The sequence below is a fragment of the Zingiber officinale genome, chromosome 5A (genome assembly GCF_018446385.1).
Source record: "Zingiber officinale cultivar Zhangliang chromosome 5A, Zo_v1.1, whole genome shotgun sequence".
NCBI lineage: Eukaryota > Viridiplantae > Streptophyta > Magnoliopsida > Zingiberales > Zingiberaceae > Zingiber > Zingiber officinale.
In genome coordinates this window covers 93,537,514-93,554,202 of record NC_055994.1, presented here as the reverse complement: position 1 = coordinate 93,554,202, position 16,689 = coordinate 93,537,514, and the positions used below count along the sequence as shown (strand labels likewise).

General features: G+C 35.4%; 3 protein-coding genes across 4 annotated transcripts; 1 reads left to right on the top strand and 2 right to left on the bottom strand.

Annotated features, from left to right (window-relative positions):
- The first annotated feature begins 194 nt into the window (after positions 1 to 194).
- On the top strand, positions 195 to 3,431 carry LOC121981019 (vacuolar protein sorting-associated protein 24 homolog 1-like). The gene is made up of 6 exons (XM_042533336.1): positions 195 to 405; positions 470 to 546; positions 1,173 to 1,275; positions 2,184 to 2,305; positions 2,792 to 2,983; positions 3,053 to 3,431. Exons 1-6 carry the CDS (start codon positions 294 to 296, stop codon positions 3,128 to 3,130), a joined length of 684 nt encoding a protein of 227 aa, XP_042389270.1. The 5' UTR covers positions 195 to 293; the 3' UTR covers positions 3,131 to 3,431.
- Positions 3,432 to 3,860: 429 nt separating this feature from the next.
- LOC121981017 (deSI-like protein At4g17486) lies at positions 3,861 to 6,231 on the bottom strand. Of its 2 annotated transcripts, none has more exons than XM_042533332.1 (4): positions 5,881 to 6,231; positions 4,967 to 5,254; positions 4,820 to 4,888; positions 3,861 to 4,180 (listed from the first exon to the last, which is right to left on the bottom strand). In XM_042533332.1, exons 1-4 carry the CDS (start codon positions 6,044 to 6,046, stop codon positions 4,053 to 4,055), a joined length of 651 nt encoding a protein of 216 aa, XP_042389266.1. In that variant the 5' UTR covers positions 6,047 to 6,231; the 3' UTR covers positions 3,861 to 4,052. The 2 variants fall into 2 exon arrangements, with proteins under 2 accessions (XP_042389266.1, XP_042389267.1); XM_042533333.1 differs by having other exon boundaries at positions 3,861 to 4,177.
- Positions 6,232 to 6,385: 154 nt separating this feature from the next.
- LOC121981018 lies at positions 6,386 to 7,387 on the bottom strand. Its single transcript, XM_042533335.1, has 3 exons — positions 7,186 to 7,387; positions 6,908 to 7,113; positions 6,386 to 6,811 (listed from the first exon to the last, which is right to left on the bottom strand). The coding sequence occupies exons 1-3, from the start codon at positions 7,273 to 7,275 to the stop codon at positions 6,550 to 6,552; spliced, it is 558 nt and encodes a 185-aa protein (XP_042389269.1). The 5' UTR covers positions 7,276 to 7,387; the 3' UTR covers positions 6,386 to 6,549.
- Positions 7,388 to 16,689: the final 9,302 nt, after the last annotated feature.

Below are 16,689 nucleotides of genomic sequence, written 5' to 3'. Positions count from 1 at the left end.
ATTATGGACTAAGCAATTGGCCTCGTAAAAAAACAAGAGGTAAAATTATTAAATTCATCAAAATATTTTAATAACTCGTCGCCAACTTTAATTTATGAAGATGGGAGATAGAATGAATTCTCAAAATGTTCGAGGAGGTTATTCGAAAGCTAGGAAGTCTTTGGGGGTAAAAAGAAAGTTCTTTATAAAAATAAATTAGCAATTTCTGGAACGCATGTGTGCGCCAGGAATTATCGAGGGCATAGAGGTGGTCGTCCGATCGAAACCGAGGAGGATCTTCGGACTGTGCGGAGATGGAGTCGGTGAAGAATCTGCTGCGACCTAAGCCCAATCCTCAACAGCAGCTCCGGGAATGGCAGCGCCGCCTCCGCCAGGAGGGTCGCAACATCGAGCGCCAGATTCGAGGTGTGCATGCTTCCTGACCTGATCTTTCTGGTTGGCGCTGAGATTTGGTTGGTTGGTGTTGCAGATGTACAGAGGGAGGAGAAGAACGTGCAGAAAGCGATCAAAGAAGCCGCAAAAAGGAACGACATGGCCTCAGCGAAGGTTAGGTCAACTCCGATCTTCATTCTTTTGTTATAGTCTTTTCGGATCCTTTTGAGGAGTTGTTTGCTGGATAATAACCATGCACGTATCAGCAGATTGTCTGGTCTTTGTGTGCGAAAAAGGAAATTAACATTAAATGAGAGAAGAAGAATCAGGGAGCAGAATCATCCTAACAGATATGATAACATTTCTGAGTTGGTGTTTGAATTCAGCTTCTAATTCTATGTAGCCTTGTGCATGAAACTGCTATAGGATACCCGTCCTCAGGATACATGTTAAGTTAGATAGATCTAGCTATTTATTTTGCAAAATCTGGCAAATATGCGAAGCTTTTAAATTTTCAGCATTCGTAGTTTCTAACACTTTTTATGTCATTGCCTGTGCAGAATTCTTAATGTATAATTAATTGTTAGCTTGTACATCAATATTTTGGTTTTAATTTGAATTTCCAATGTCTTGTTTACAATCTGTTTACTAATTCTTCTTATGATAAATCTAGATGAAATTATTAAATCTCAGTTAAACCATGTCTATGTTTCGACTTGCTGACTTCGTTATGGAGTTACTTTGGATTTTTAGGAGCTAATTATTAAAACACTCATCGCTGTTCCTTCATGTGTATGTAGTCTCTTGCTAAGGAAATTGTCAGATCAAGAAGAGCTGTCAACCGTCTTTATGAGAACAAGGCACAACTAAATTCTGTTTCGATGCATCTTGGTGAATTAGTTGGTATGGACTATGGACTATGGATAACATTAACCTCTTGACACATCTGTGAATGAGTCAGATTATCTGCATTTAACCTGTTGCTGCTTTATCTTATTCTGTAGCCACAAAACCGTGGCATTCCTCGTATAAAATATTGATAAAGATGAATGATATTAATATCGAGTTTAGTTTTTAACTACCGGTATTCTGATATCCAAACTTCTGGGATAATGGTTGAGTGCAAAAATAACATCTTTTTTAGTATACTATATATAATGCTATGGGTAAGTTTGAAATATAATATACACAAACTATTATACCATTTCTTCTATTAACATAGATAAGAATTCATTTTATTGTTTTTCAATATATTAGAATAATTTCATTTTTCTACATGCCTTGGAGCATATGGATAGAAAGTTTGGACTTCAAAATTATTCGTCCTAGTTGTATGAGTGTTAAACTAATTTACAACTACATGATCTTCTCAACCTTTTCTTCCCTATTTATTCTGACTTGTTGGTTGCCCTCATAGCAATATTTTGCCAAACATTTCCAGATACTGTGTTGTCTGAAACCTTATTGTTTTCGATCAGTCTTTTTTAGATGATACTTTTCTTGCTTTTTAGGAGGATTGGATGTTATATGTAATTTTGAATTCTTTTTTATAACCTGCTAGTATCACATGTTTTTTTTTTTGTACTTTTTGTGTAACTTTATTATGCCGCCTTCAAGGTTAGTACACTATCCCTGCTAGTGAGTTTTCCAACTTTTCCCAATGAAAGTAGTCTGTTAATTTTTCTTTTTGAAATTTTCAAGGATGCCTGCTCAACATATTTGTTGGAGAAAGTATTATTTTCTTTCCTTATGTATCTTCTACTTTACGGTTAATGATGGCTAATCAGATGAATGCTGATTTTTATTTTCAGCAACGGCCAGAACTGTGGGTCATCTGTCCAAAAGTGCTGAGGTTATGAAGCTCGTCAATAATCTAATGAAAGCTCCTGAAGTTGCTGCTACCATGCAAGAGTTTAGTAAAGAAATGACAAAGGTATTGCTCATCGATTAATGTTTTTGTTATTCTTCCTGAAATAATTCTTTCATCCAAGCAAGCATGAGTTTTTATTAGAACATGAGAATTCTTTTCGTTTATGAGTTAACAAGCATTTAATCATTAACTTATCAGAACCAACCCCTGCCTTATATATCCCTATTATTAGTCGCAATAGGACATGGGGCTAAACTATCACAATCTCCACCCTTAATGTCGTCACCATGATTCAAATTTCAAATCATAGTTTAGAATCAATCGTTCTTGATCGGCAATTAGATACACTCTGACACCAATTACTATATTTTCCGATTCATTCAAATTAGAAAACTTATCTATTAACTCGTCAAAATCAATCACAAGCTCAAAATGTTAAACTCAAATTAATAGTAGCTCAACCTATCTAAAGATTATGAACTCCCTTTCATCAGCAAACCAGTTTACCAGTGCAATGAATGATCCACTTTGCATCCTTTTGGTATTTAGGCTGGAGTGATGGAAGAAATGGTGAATGATGCTGTCGATACAGCTTTAGACTCTGAAGACATTGAGGAAGAAATAGAAGAGGAAGTGGACAAAGTGCTCGCTGCAATAGCCGGTGAAACCATATCAGAGTTACCAGATGCTACTAGCAAGCAGAAGATAAAACAACCATCAACCAGCATCAAGATTCAAGCGGTACAAATCACTGAAGTAATTTCTTAAATACTATTTGCCATTCCTGATCTTTCACGGTGTCTATTACAGCAAGAAGCCGTCGCTGAAGGTGCAGATAATGAAGACCTGGACGAGATACGGGAACGGCTAGCCAGGGTAAGATCATAGCTTGACTCCATTTTGCAAGCACTAGTGGCACTAGTGCCTGGTCGAGGCACAAAGATGCTGAGTAATTGTTGCTATATGCTGCCGCGAATCTAATTCTAAATGTTGTATTTACTTGAGGGGAGCTCCAACACACAAACTATCTTGATGGCCGCCTATCTATTTTGTGCTTAGTGGAAGAACCTAATTCTGTGCATATAAAGGAAACTTGTGAAGGTGAGTGTTTCTACTTTGCTGCAAACTTGAGGCTCATAAATTTCTGAATCATTCCCTTTTAACTCGATGAATAGATGTTTAAGATAGAAAAGTTAACTTGAAAGTGTTTGTTTGATATAAAATAAACAAAAGATTGATCAATAATAAAACTCTATGGCATGAATAAATTTATTTAAATTTGAATGTATGAAAAATACAATGAGCATTTATATTGTAATATGTGATATGTAAATATTATATCTTATGAATTTGATCAATTCATGACATGCTAGAAACAAATAACGATATAAATTTTATTAATTAGTGTAATAATTTAATTTATTTTAATTGGAAAGCTCAATAGATTTTTACACTCCCGTATGAAATTATGCACTTCATCTCAAGTAATACTACAAATATGACTTGAAAATGAAAATCTAATTTCGATCAAAGTGTTTATAAACAACACTCCTCCACACGAAAACAAATTAGTCGATCCACTTGAATAAAAATAATTGCATTTACCTTTCGTATATAGTTGGCAAACAGCAGATGAACTATCATCAAACTTCTATTTAGAAACCAGCTACAAATTTCGATGTTTACACTAGAAAAACACAACCAATCACACGGTATACGCCAAATCCTAACAGATCGCTCGGAGTGATATTTTTACATGCCAAGTTAGGTGGTTAAATCAGAATAAGAAGGCAACAGGCCAAGAGAAAAATCACACGACACCTCTAGCGATCCCGGACGAATCATCATTTGAATGCACAGTTTCACCAGCTGGTTTGCTTAGAAGGTGCTGATCTGCATCTTCTTCATCACTCGAGCTGCATGATTCTGACCCATCTTCTGAAATATATTTGTTTAGAGGCGGGCATTTCATAGGAAAGCTTAAGAGGTTGTAGTTCATGTAGTTGGTTTCTCAGAAATCAAATTCAAGAATCAGTTCTAACTCCATCATATTCAACTATCCATTTGAACAATTGCCTCATATCATTACAGACTTGGTTGTTGTATATGATTTGCTTGTCAGAACATTACAGAAGCAGTATAACAATTTCATCAAACAAGAATGAGACTCGACTGCTCTAGGAAATTGATGTTTTGATCGCTTTTAGAGCTGACACTATGCTCTACATAATAAGTCAAATAGCACTACTCGAAAAGAGTCAAGGGCACTCATGCAAGTTGGTAGAAGTTCCTGCTACTTAATATTGGACAAAGTAAAATCAACAAATTCAACTAGCTACCCTACAAGTGAAAGAAGAAGATGATAAAAGATGAGTTTGACAAGAAACAGGAACTCCCCTAGGTTTTAGGTTGTGCAATGTGGGATACCTGAATGGTGGCATTCAGATAGCAGACTCTAAATGGACCAGTGCCACCATTGTTATGAGACTGGTCTCAAGATCTTGGTGGTTCTAGCAACTGCATTTGCAAGAGCACCAAAAACAAACTACAGAAATCTGCAAGTATCGACACACTCACCAAGATAAACGGACTGAGAAGGTCCAACAGTCATCATGTTTTCTGGGAGAATACAACTGCAATGTGATCCTGAAACATTGCAAGCTCTGAATGAGTAGATACTACAAATTTTTAGATCCGAAAAAACCTTACCCAACATGTGCTTACCCACTCGCGCAAGTCTATTCACCCATCCAGGTATAGGCTTCCCGGTCAGACGCGTGCAAACTTCATCGGTGAAATGGTTGCAATTCTTGATGATCAAATGATAGGCGTCGCCATGATATCTCCCAGCAAGTTCTTCAATCAATATGCGGACTTCTCCACGAGACATAGTTGTAGTGCCTAGCCACACAGAGCGTCTGAAGATAAACCCAGGACAACTTTTCGGTTCCACCTCAAACACTCCACTAGTCGAATAATCGTGTGCTCCAAAACTATACTCCATTCCATGAACTGCAAGCACAAATTTGGTATGTCACACAAGGCATAGAATCGAAATGCAATCGAAAGAGAGCCTTGACCCAACAAAAAGCTGCAGCATGATAAGCATAAGGTATGAATTCTGAAATATAGGGAACTAAAGTTGTTTTGTGGCTTGTGAAATGGAATCTCGACCAAACAAAACAAGCTAAAGCTATCAGCCTCTTATTATTAATGATAAATTTATCTATGAGCAACACTGAATCTACAACAGAATTCAACTTCCTGTCGACAAAGTTGATCCGGAATCTGGGCGGGATCATTTGTAGTAAATTAAATGTCAGTAAAAGCATCATACAGAGAACTTGAGTGAGCAAAAATAAACGGGCAAGTAGAACTTCCCTAGTGCTGAGAAAAGAACTTGGCAATCAGTAATCTTCACTATCAAAAGGTTTCTTGTAATCGGAAAAAAAAAACTATCAATAGAAAACTGCATTCGGATTAGTTTAGTAAAGTTGCCAGAATTCATTGTCCAAGAACGATCTGCTAAACCATAAATCCTATCGGAAATTTCGAAGAAGCGAAATGAAGCAGAGAAAAATCGAATTTCCAGATGGAAATCGTTGGAGATTTGGTAAGTAGAATGAACCATAACGCACCTTCGATCCCAGAATGGAAGACGCCGATCCCGAACCAGTAGAGGTAGTTGTTCGCTGGCGTCAGATCGTAGACGTTCAAGTAGAGGCGCGTGCTTCCGCCCGCCTCGCCGCCTTCTTCATTGCTCAGCGCCTTCTCGGAGAGAGATCTCGGAAAGATCGAGCTCATGTCAACCCAAGCCTGCAGAGCAAACAGCCAGGAGGCCAAAACGAGCCCTAGAATCCCTAATTCCGCATCGGTTCCCCCCAACTCCGATCCCTAAATTAGAAGCCAGGACGAAGAATCGGCGACCGAATCGAATTGGGGTAACCGACGGTGGGCATTATCAAAGTGGGGCGGAATTTGAACTGTATTTTTTTTAAAAAAAAATTAATATGTTTTACTGTTGGTCAAAATTGATCTAAAGAAATATAAATTCTAATTTCGCGTGGAAAATATCTGTGGTCACGTGCGATCTTGCTTGATCTGCACGCAGTTTCTCCGCCTTTTTGTCCAGATCCAGGGACAGCAGTAAACCAAGCATATCATACATAAGATCAATTAATCAGGTTCAGATCATCCAAATAATAACTATGGCTACCAGTGATGGATGAACAAACAACCAATAGGGATACAAAAAGGGAACGATCGAAGTTTTTTGTTTGGCAGTGATTGAGGATGAGAAGTGAGATCTACTTGTAGGTGCCCATGCCGACGGCTGGTCCGCCGTAGGGCGGCGGGCCGGCGTCGCGTGTTGCCCTGCTGAAGGTGATGTAGAAGAACTCGGACAGGATGGCGGTGAAGAAGACGAAGGCAGCGCCCGCGGCGAAGACCCCCTTCCGCAGCGTCTCGCACGAGGGATTCCCGTCGAAGAACATGTTCCGGTAGCGGGTGTGCTGCGCGTTCCGCACCGACCCGGCGAGCAGGCACGCCTCCGCGATCAGGAATGTCAGCCTGGGGAGGAAAATCAGAATCGTAAAAATCGGGTTACGCGCTTATCGGAAATGGCGGAAGGGGGAGATCTAGCCCATCTAGGGATCGAGTGCGTACCAGGAGAGGAGGAAGAAGAGGAGGGCGCAGGCGCGGGAGCCGCTGGGGCTGATTCCACGGCCGCAGCAGAAGCACTTGCTGACGGCCATGAGGACGACCTGGCTAAGGAGGAGGAAGAGGAGGGCGCCGACGCCGAAGCCGGTGGCGATGTCGGAATCGTAGACACAGTAAGTGTAGTCGCCCTCCGAGTCTCTTTGGAATCTCGCCTGCGAGAAGAGATCGGCGAGCCGAGTCAGATCTTCCAGATCTGGTTTTATAGGGGAGGAAATAGGACTCACCGTGCTGCGGCGCTGCTCGGCGGCGACGGCCAGGGCGAACGCAATGAGATCGAAGACGAAGACGAGGGCGATGACGAGCTTGGACGCCATGGAAGGAAGGAAGCGAACGCTCGATCTCTCTGTGGCGATCCCGGTTGGAGTCGGTGGGCGAAGTATAATAGAGGAGGCGTTCGGTAGTGTGTCAGTAAATGCTAAATAAGAGACGCCAACTACTGCAATAAGCACTGTGAGCAGTTGGGCTGTTGGTGTCGGTGTAAATTTTTAACTTGCCCTCCGGACTTTATCTTTTTTAAAATTACTCCTGACAATAAAATTTCATAAAAAATAATACTAAAACGGGCCGGGCCATAACGGCCCAAGTGATGCTGGAACATTGAAATCCGAAACTTGCCTGCCGACGACTGACGAACCGCTATTTTTTCAGAAAAGTTGACGCGCATACCTAGGGGTCTAATCGATTCGAGCCAAACCGTATTTTTTGATGTTTGAGTTTGACTCGTTTATAATCGAGTCGAGCTCGAGCTTTATTAACGAATATATTCATGGGTCACAAGCTTATTCGAGCTTTTATCGAGCCTAAACGAGTTTAATAAATATAAATTATAAATTTAAATATTCATTAAAAATTAAATTATATATTTTAAAAAAATTATCGGTTAAAATTTATAATTTTATTCTAATAAATAAATTTAATATATTTATTTTTTCATAAGTAGAGTATAAAATCTCTAAATTCAATATCAAAATTATTATTTTTTTATTTAAAAGTTGATTTATAAGCTTAACGAACATGTTCACGAGCGAACAAGCCGAATATTGTGAATCTTGAGCTTGGTTTGTTTATCTTAACGAACCCCATTAAACGAACTCAAACGAACTTTTATCGAATCGAGTTTCGAATAATTCACAAGTGACTTGGCTCATTTACACCCCTATGCATACCCTATGCGTTTTGCTTACCTGTCATATCCAACCGTTAAAATGTCCTTACTTTTTCATTGGGCGGCTGGATTTCGTGTTGGGCAAATGAGACAATTTGATTTGTGGTCTTTTATTAATTGTCGAAGGTAGTGATGTAAACAAACCAATTGCCTAACCAAGTTTAGTGTTGTCAAGTCTGTTGGGTAAGATAATCAAATCTAGCTTAAGAAAATTAATTAAGCTGTTAAAATAATTATTCAAATTTGATTAGATTTTTTTTTGAGTTTAAACTTGATCAAATTTTTGTAGGATCGAACGAGTGCGATAAAGGGAAAGTGAATATCGCGCTTTTAAAAAACTTTTCTTTTACTCATTTAAAACAAAGTCGTGCAGCGAAAAAATAGAGAACATGTTCGGTTATTTGGTTCGGAGACTAGGTCAATTCCTACTCCAAAGCCTGCAATCCTTGATTGCACCGATGGACAAATCACTAAAACTCTTCTTTCCGAAAACCTCGGAAAGAAACAGTGCATACAAGAAAATGAGTAAGATAGTAACAATCTATTATCTTACTTGAGTTAAATACAATGCAAGCAATAAAATAAAAGTATACCGATAGTATATTAAAGTTGAAGCTTGGTCGACAGTTGAATGATGTAGTTGCTTGAGAGTTGTAGTAGCAATAACACAAGCAGCTTTCACAAAGATGATCTTCGAATCAACTAGAATCAGTGTGTTAGCCTTGGACCTCGAGCTCTCTTTTATAAGAGTCGTCGATGTTCGGTCGACCGATCTCCAGGTTGTGTCAACTGAACCAGCTCCCTTCCATCTTCGCTGAGATCTAACACTGATTCGATCTTCCACATTTACTATCATCAAAGTGTTCGGTCGACCGATCACTTTTTTCGATCGACTGAACAGAGAGTTTCTCTGTTCATCGAGATTCTCACTTAATGCTGCATTGATGAGGTATTGTTCGGTCAACCGATCTGCTGATTCGGTCGACCAATCAGCTTGGCTTCCTTCTCTGCTTCTGATTGAACTAATCTGTGCAACATCGTTAGGGTTCAGTCGACCGATCAAACTCTGATCGAATTTCACTCTGGTTTAGTCTAAACTTGTGTCTGTTCTGAGTTAGTCTGGTTCGGTCGACTGATCCTCCTGTTCGATCGACCGATCAAGCTGAACCTGTAAAACAGAGTTAAACAGTATATTTATGCAAAATAGATATTAGCACAGTAATGTATAAAATGAATGAGTAAAAATAATATATGGTTCAACTGTCTTGATCTCAACTTGGAAACCTTCCCGATTTTCTCAGTTGGATCAGCGACCTTAGGTTGTTCCCTTCAGGAACACGATCTCACTGTTGCTCCTCCAGTTGTTTACCTCAACCTACCTATCAAACTTTGATCCTCCAAATCTGTTTGGACATTTCATTAGCCTTAATCGGTTCGCCAAGACTTTCTCTCGATCTTCGGTCCTCCAGACCTCTCTATTTCACTGTCGAGTGTCGGGTCCTCTCGACCCACTTGGTCTTTCCACCTAGGTTCCACGATCTGCTAAGACTTTTCCTGCCTAGCCTCCAACTAGGTCTTTCTCGGTTGAGTAAACAATTTGTACACTTAGTCAACTTGTTAGATCACAACAAGACTTAATTTGAACCTTTGACAACATCAAAACTTAGGTTTGATTCTGGTGCAACTTGCACCAACAATCTCCCCTTTTTTGATGTTTGGCAACTAAGGTTCAAAGTTAAGTTAAAATATGCAAAAATAAATAATCAAACACTTTAACTCTCCCTCTGAGTTAAACATCTTCCCCTGAATTCACTATTTCTCCGAGATCAAATCCTCTGTCCCCAAATTTCTCTGTCCCCGTGTCCCCTTGCCGATCGGACGGACCAGATTACATATCAAGGATGCATTGCACATCACGAGGATATTGCACACATCTTAAAGATGTCATGATGCCTTAAGATGTAATCTGGTCCGTCCGATCGGCAAGGGAACACGGGGACAGAGAAATTTGGGGACAGAAGATTACATCCTATCTCTCCTCCTTCGACACACATCAAAAATAGGGAAAACAATCACACATAAGTAAAGCTTGATTTTAAAAATTTATAAAGGCAAAAAAATAAGAGAAAAAAATATTTTAAATACATTTGAAATTTTAGCAAAGTAAAATTTTCAAAATAAAGAACAATTGTGAGTATTTGAAAAGATTAAGTAAAGGTAAGACTTGAAAAAAAAATCGTAAAGTAAACCTTTAAAAAAGTAGTTAAAAATATGCAATGTTTAGGAAAGTGTAAATTTTGAAAAATTTTAACAAGGTTAAAATTTAAAAGTTTTTTTTATTGAAAATTATAAAGTAAATAAAAAAGTTTAGAAAAGATAAAAGATTGAAAAATAATTGTTAGGAAGAAATTATGAAAAACAATAGTATAGGGAAAGTTTTGAGAAATTATATTGAAAAATTACTAAGGAAAAATTTGAAAAAAAATAATTTGAAAACTATAGATAAAATTTTGAAAAAATTTAGAAGTAAATAAATTTCAAAATATTTTGTTAAAAGAAAAGGAAGGGGTTTTGAAAGTTTAGTGTGAAGCTCCCCCTAAAATCGATAATTCCAAAAAGTCCAAGCATGGTTTAAAAACTAAAAAAAATGTTCTTATAATAAAATGTGCAACCTTTGTACAAAGCTAACTACCACAAGATAGTAACTATTGACTCGGGTTTGTCAATTTGAGCATTTGTGACTAACTAGGTTGTTACTAGCTAGAAAACTCAAATTGATCAATGTATATTGTTTAAAGCTCAGATTTATGGTGATGCATTCACATAAGCATTTGAAATCTTAGGCTAAGTCCTAAGCATCTCACTCATTCTAAGTTGTACAAGCAAGGGATTCTACTGTGCTTGTGAGATGCTGGCTGCTAAAACTATAGGATCATGTAATTATATGAGAAAGACCTAAACTACTCCAGAAAAATAAAATATTTTGAAAAGTTTTGAAAACAAAGTTTTGAAGGGAGAAATTTTACAAAAATAATTTTGAAAAACTACTAAGTAATATTTTCAAAAACATGTTAAAAGAAAACTATTCTACAAAACACATTCCTAAATGTCTTCTTAAGTTACTAAATTCAGCTTCAGGTAAACGTTTTGTGAATAAGTCGGCTAGATTAGATTTTGAGTGAATATAGTTCAGTTCAATATTTCGTTTAGAGACATGATCCCTAACGAAATAATGTTTAACTTCGATGTGTTTAGTTCTAGAGTGATGGATTAGATTTTTAGTTAGATTTATAGAACTTATGTTATCAATATAGGTTTTCACATTTTTATAATCTAGATTAAAGTCTTTTAAGGTATGAGACATCCATAGCAATCGAGCTACACATTCACCCATTGCTATGTATTCGACTTCAGTAGTAGATAAGGCAACACAATGTTACTTTCTACTAAATCAACTAACTAAAGAAGATCCTAGCAGTTGACATCATCCACTTGTACTTTTTCTATTTAACTTACATCCGGCATAATCCGAATCAGAATAGCCAACTAATTCAAAATGTGAAGATCTAGGGTACCACATTCCTACATTAATAGTTCCTTTTAGATATTTCATTATTCTTTTAACACATGATAGATGGGACTCTTTGACACATGTTTGATAGCGAGCACACATACTTACTGCAAATAATATGTCTGATCTACTTGCAGTTAAGTATAATAAGCTATCTATCATGCTTCTATAATATCTTAAATCAACTAATTTACCATTTGGGTCACTATCTAGATTAATGTTATTAACCATAGGTGTTTTTAAAGCTTTTGAGTTTTCCAAACCAAATTTTCTAAATAGATCTTTTGTATATTTAGTTTGATGCACATAGTTGTCTTCTTTACTTTGTTTAATTTGAAGTCCTAAAAAATAATTTAACTCTCCAAGTAAACTCATTTCAAATTCAGTTTCCATTAAAGTTATAAATTCTTTGAAGAATTTTGAATTTGTTGATCCAAACACTATGTCATCGATATAAACCTGGGCTATGAAAATATCAGAATTAAGGGTTTTTTATAAAAAGTGTAGGGGCAATTTGACCCTCCTTAAACCCTTTTGAATTTAGAAAGCTAGACAACCTTTCATACCAAGCCCTAGGCACTTGTTTTAATCCGTAAAGTGTCTTTTTGAGCTTAAAGACATAGTTAGGGTTTTCTAGATTTTCAAAACCTGGTGGTTAACTTACATAGACTTCTTCTTTAATTTGTCCATTTAGGAATGCGGATTTAATATCCATTTGAAATAATTTGAATTCTTTGTATGCTGCATAGGCTAGCAACATCTTAATTGATTCAAGTCTAGCTATCGAGACATAAGTCTCATCGTAATCTAGTCTTTCAACTTGACTAAATCCTTTGGCAACTAGTCGGGCTTTATTCCTTATGATTTTTCCTTGATCGTCTAACTTATTCCTAAATACCCATTTTGTGTCAATAATTGTTTTTTCCTTCTGGTGGAGGTACTAGATCCCAAACCTGATTTCTTTCAAACTGACTTAACTCTTCTTGCATTGCAATTATCCAGTCGGGCTTTGAAAATGCATTAATTACAGTTTTAAGTTCAATTTTAGATATTAGTGCTATTTGACTTAAATTCCTAAAGGTTGATCTAGTTTGAACCCTTAATTCAGGATTACCTATGATTTGTTCAATTGGATGATTAGGGTTTGATTTCATTATACGTGAGTTAGATTTTTCAGACTGCTTAGTTTGTGTTATTTCTTCTTCTTCTTGATTTATAGAACTATGTTGTTTATTAGTTGTGATATTATCTATATTTTCATCAAAGGTTACATTTGTGGTTTCTTCAATTGTTAAGGTAGATTTATTGTAAACTCTATAGGCTCTACTTGTAGATGAATAACCAATAAAAATTCCTCGTTGAGTTTTTGAGGTGAATTTACCTAAGTAGTCTTTAAGATTTAAAATATGTACATTACATCCAAATACTTTAAAATATTTTATGTTTGAAATTTTATTAAAATAGATCTCATAAGATGTTTTATTCAGAAATTTATTAATTATTGTTCTATTTTGGATATAACAAGTTGTATTAATAGCTTCAATCCAAAAATATTTAGGTAAATCATATTCATTTAATATTGTTCTTGCATCTTCTTGTAAAGTTCTATTTTTACGTTCTACTAGACCATTTTATTGTGGAGTCTTTGGGCATGAAAATTCATGATGATAACTATTTTCTAAGCAAAAGTTTGTCAAATTGAGATTCTTGAATTCTCCTCCATTATCACTTCTAATTTTCTTAATTTTTATTTCTTTTTCGTTGTTTATTTGTTTGCAGAAATTAGAAAATATTTCAAAAGTTTCATATTTATGAGTTAAGAATTTAACCCAGTATATTTAGAATAGTCATCTATTATTACTAAGTAAGAAAGACTTTCATTTAATGATTTATTCCATGAGAATCGAATAAGTCTAAATGTAATAATTCGAGCATTTTATTAGTTTTATTTTGATTAGTTAGTTTATGTGTTGATTTAATTTATTTTCCTTGTTGACAATGATTACATAATTTATTTTCAGGATTTCCTAATTTCGTTAGTCCTTTAACTAATCCATTTTTGTTTAATTTTAGTAAATTCCGAATATGGGTGTGAGCTAGTCTTTTATGTCATAACGAAGTTTCTTCATGATGAGTTAGAAAACACTTGGGTAATGTTTTTGGTAGATTAATTGAATAAATATTTTTATCCCTAAACTCTTTTAGCAATATATTAATTGATTCAGTGTAACTTATTAGACATTCAGAATATAAGAACTTTACTAAGCAAGTTATAATTAAAATGTTCAACAAGCAAAACCATTTTAATTGATATATTTAATTGTAATTGAATTTTATCTGTACCAATTACCTTTAGTTTGTCATTATTTCCAAAGGCAACTGGTCCAAAATTTTTGAACTCGATATTTGTGAATTTGTGCTGATCCCCAGTCATATGTCTAGAGCAGCCGCTGTTCTAGATCCATTTATCTAGAACTTTGGATTCCTACACATAACGTAGGATTTGAACCAAAGTTTGGGTAAAGGATGTTCAAATTTATGAGTTTGGTTGTTAGGTAGTATTTTAAGGTAATGTTAATTAAGTTTAAAAAAAATTATGAAATTTTTAATTAAATTTTAATAATTTTAATTAAGCTTTAAAATAAATTTAATCAAGTTTTAACGTAATTTAATTAAGTTTTGAAATAATTTTAATTAAGTTTTAAAATAATTTTAATAATAATTTTAATTAAGTTTTAAAATAATTTTAATTAAGTTTTTAAATAATTTAATTAAGTTTTAAAATAATAATTATAATTAAGTTTTAAAATAATTTTAATTAAGTTTTAAAATAATTTAATTAAGTTTTTAAAATAATTGTAATTAAGTTTTAAAATAATTTAATTAAGTTTTTTAAAATAATTTTAATTAAGTTTTAAAATAATTTAATTAAGTTTTAAAATAATTTTAATTAAGTTTTAAAAAATAATTAAATGTTAAATTAATTTTAATATCGATTTTTTTATTTAAATTTTATTATTATTATTATTTTAATTAAAGTTAAATTTTAATTTAAGTTTTTAATTTAATTTGAAAAAAGTTATTAAACGTATGCTAGATTAAAATTTAGCTTTGGGTTAATCAAGCAGACTTCCTAAAGCTAAGTTTTCAGTTCAGTGGCGAGGCATATGACCTTCTTGTGCATCAACGGTGGATCACTTGCTGAATACTTCCCAAAATAGTCCTGGCGAAAAAACTTGATACTAGATTTTGATCTAACTAGCCTATGTTTGACTAGGGTAGCTTCTATCAGATCCACTAAGTCTAGTGCACCAGGTAGAATACACAAGATTCAGCCTAGACATGCCTTCAACAAAGCTTCTTTGACGTACTATCATCCCAATATATTCCGGTGCCATGTTATAGGGTTTGGTAAACCTTTTTAACTAATCGTTCTAAACTAGGTAGAGAAACTAAACCTACTCCTAATCATGCATAGTAGTGATCAAGTTGGTTGAATCATTTTTCTAATTGCTCCCCTGAGTTATCATAGCTTAGATATGGTCTATCTAAGTACTGAATCTGACTCTTAGGGATCAAATAGATATTTGGTTTAGTTGGTTTGGTTAAATGTTTTATTGGAACCCATGCTTGGACTTGACTTTTAACATTTTGACTACATAATGACAAATATAATTTGTTTGTTCGATTTGGTTTATAGCCAAGTCCTGATTTGTTGTACATAGCTCGTTGCGATCCAAGTACCATGTTTAGACACTTGGATCCCAGTTTGAAATTTTCTAACATTTTCTTGAGTCGCTCGACTTGACCTTTCAAGTTGGTTTTTCTTCCTCAAGTTTTGCAACTTGAGTTGAAGTTCTGACTTGAACTTGGTTAGTCGAGTCACTCAAGTTAACTTGATTCTTAAGGTGGTCTATTTCCTTAATTGTAGCAAGTTGTTTTGTTTTCCAAATTTTAATAATTTTTTAAATAAACATTTAACTACTTTAAGCAAATTTGACTTTGAATAAATCGTTACCATATTTGGACTTTCGGATATGGATGCGGATCCGTGGTTTCTCTCGGACTCGACGTCGATCTCAGATTCGGTGTCAGTTTCGGACTTGTATTCTTCCTCGGATTCGGAGTCTTCATTTCTTGCCATAAATGTAAGATGGCTCGAGTACTTCGATTTTTCCGTATTGGATTTGTTGGAGGATGTCTCGTCCCACGTCGCTTGGAGGGCTTTCTTCTTTCTTGTCCACTTGGGCCTTTCTTTCTTCCGGTTTGGGCATTCATTTTTGAAATGCCCCTTCTTGTTGCATTCATAACAAATCATTTCTGATTTGTTTTGCGTTCATTGGTGTCCTTCTCGAGCTTCTTTTGAATTTCTTATTTGTTAGCAATCTCCGGACCATATTAACCAATTCTTCTTCATTTATTGAATTAGAATTTGACTCACTGTTTGATTCGATCATTGTTCTTTATTTGTTTTCCTTGCTTGGACCTACATACAAGGCAAGTCCTTTCTCGACTTGGCTCACGTTAGATTGTTCGTGTAGTTCTAATTCGTAGAATAACTCATCTAGTTTAAGAATTGAAAGATCTTTAGAAACTTTGTAAGCATCTACTATTAATGCCCACAAAGTATTCCGTAGAAAGGCATTTAGTGCGTACCTTATTGTATCACGTTTCTCCAGGTTGTGTCCGATCAGATGGAGGTTGTTGAGGATGTCCTTTAGTCGAGCGTGTAGTTGCGAAGCCGTTTCTCTGGGAAGCATTTTAATATTAAATAAGTTATTTAAAAGCAAGTCTGTTTTATTTACCTTGGATTCATCGGTCCCTTCGTGTAGCTTTACCAGGTAATCCCGCAGTTCTTTAGCGTTGTCGTAAGGACCAACTCGGTTCAATTCCTCTATTGTGAGTCCACATTGAATAGTGTTGATCGTCTTGTAGTTTAGTTGTGCTTTCTTGATCATTGGGGGACTCTAGTCTTCTGGTTCTAGTGGCACT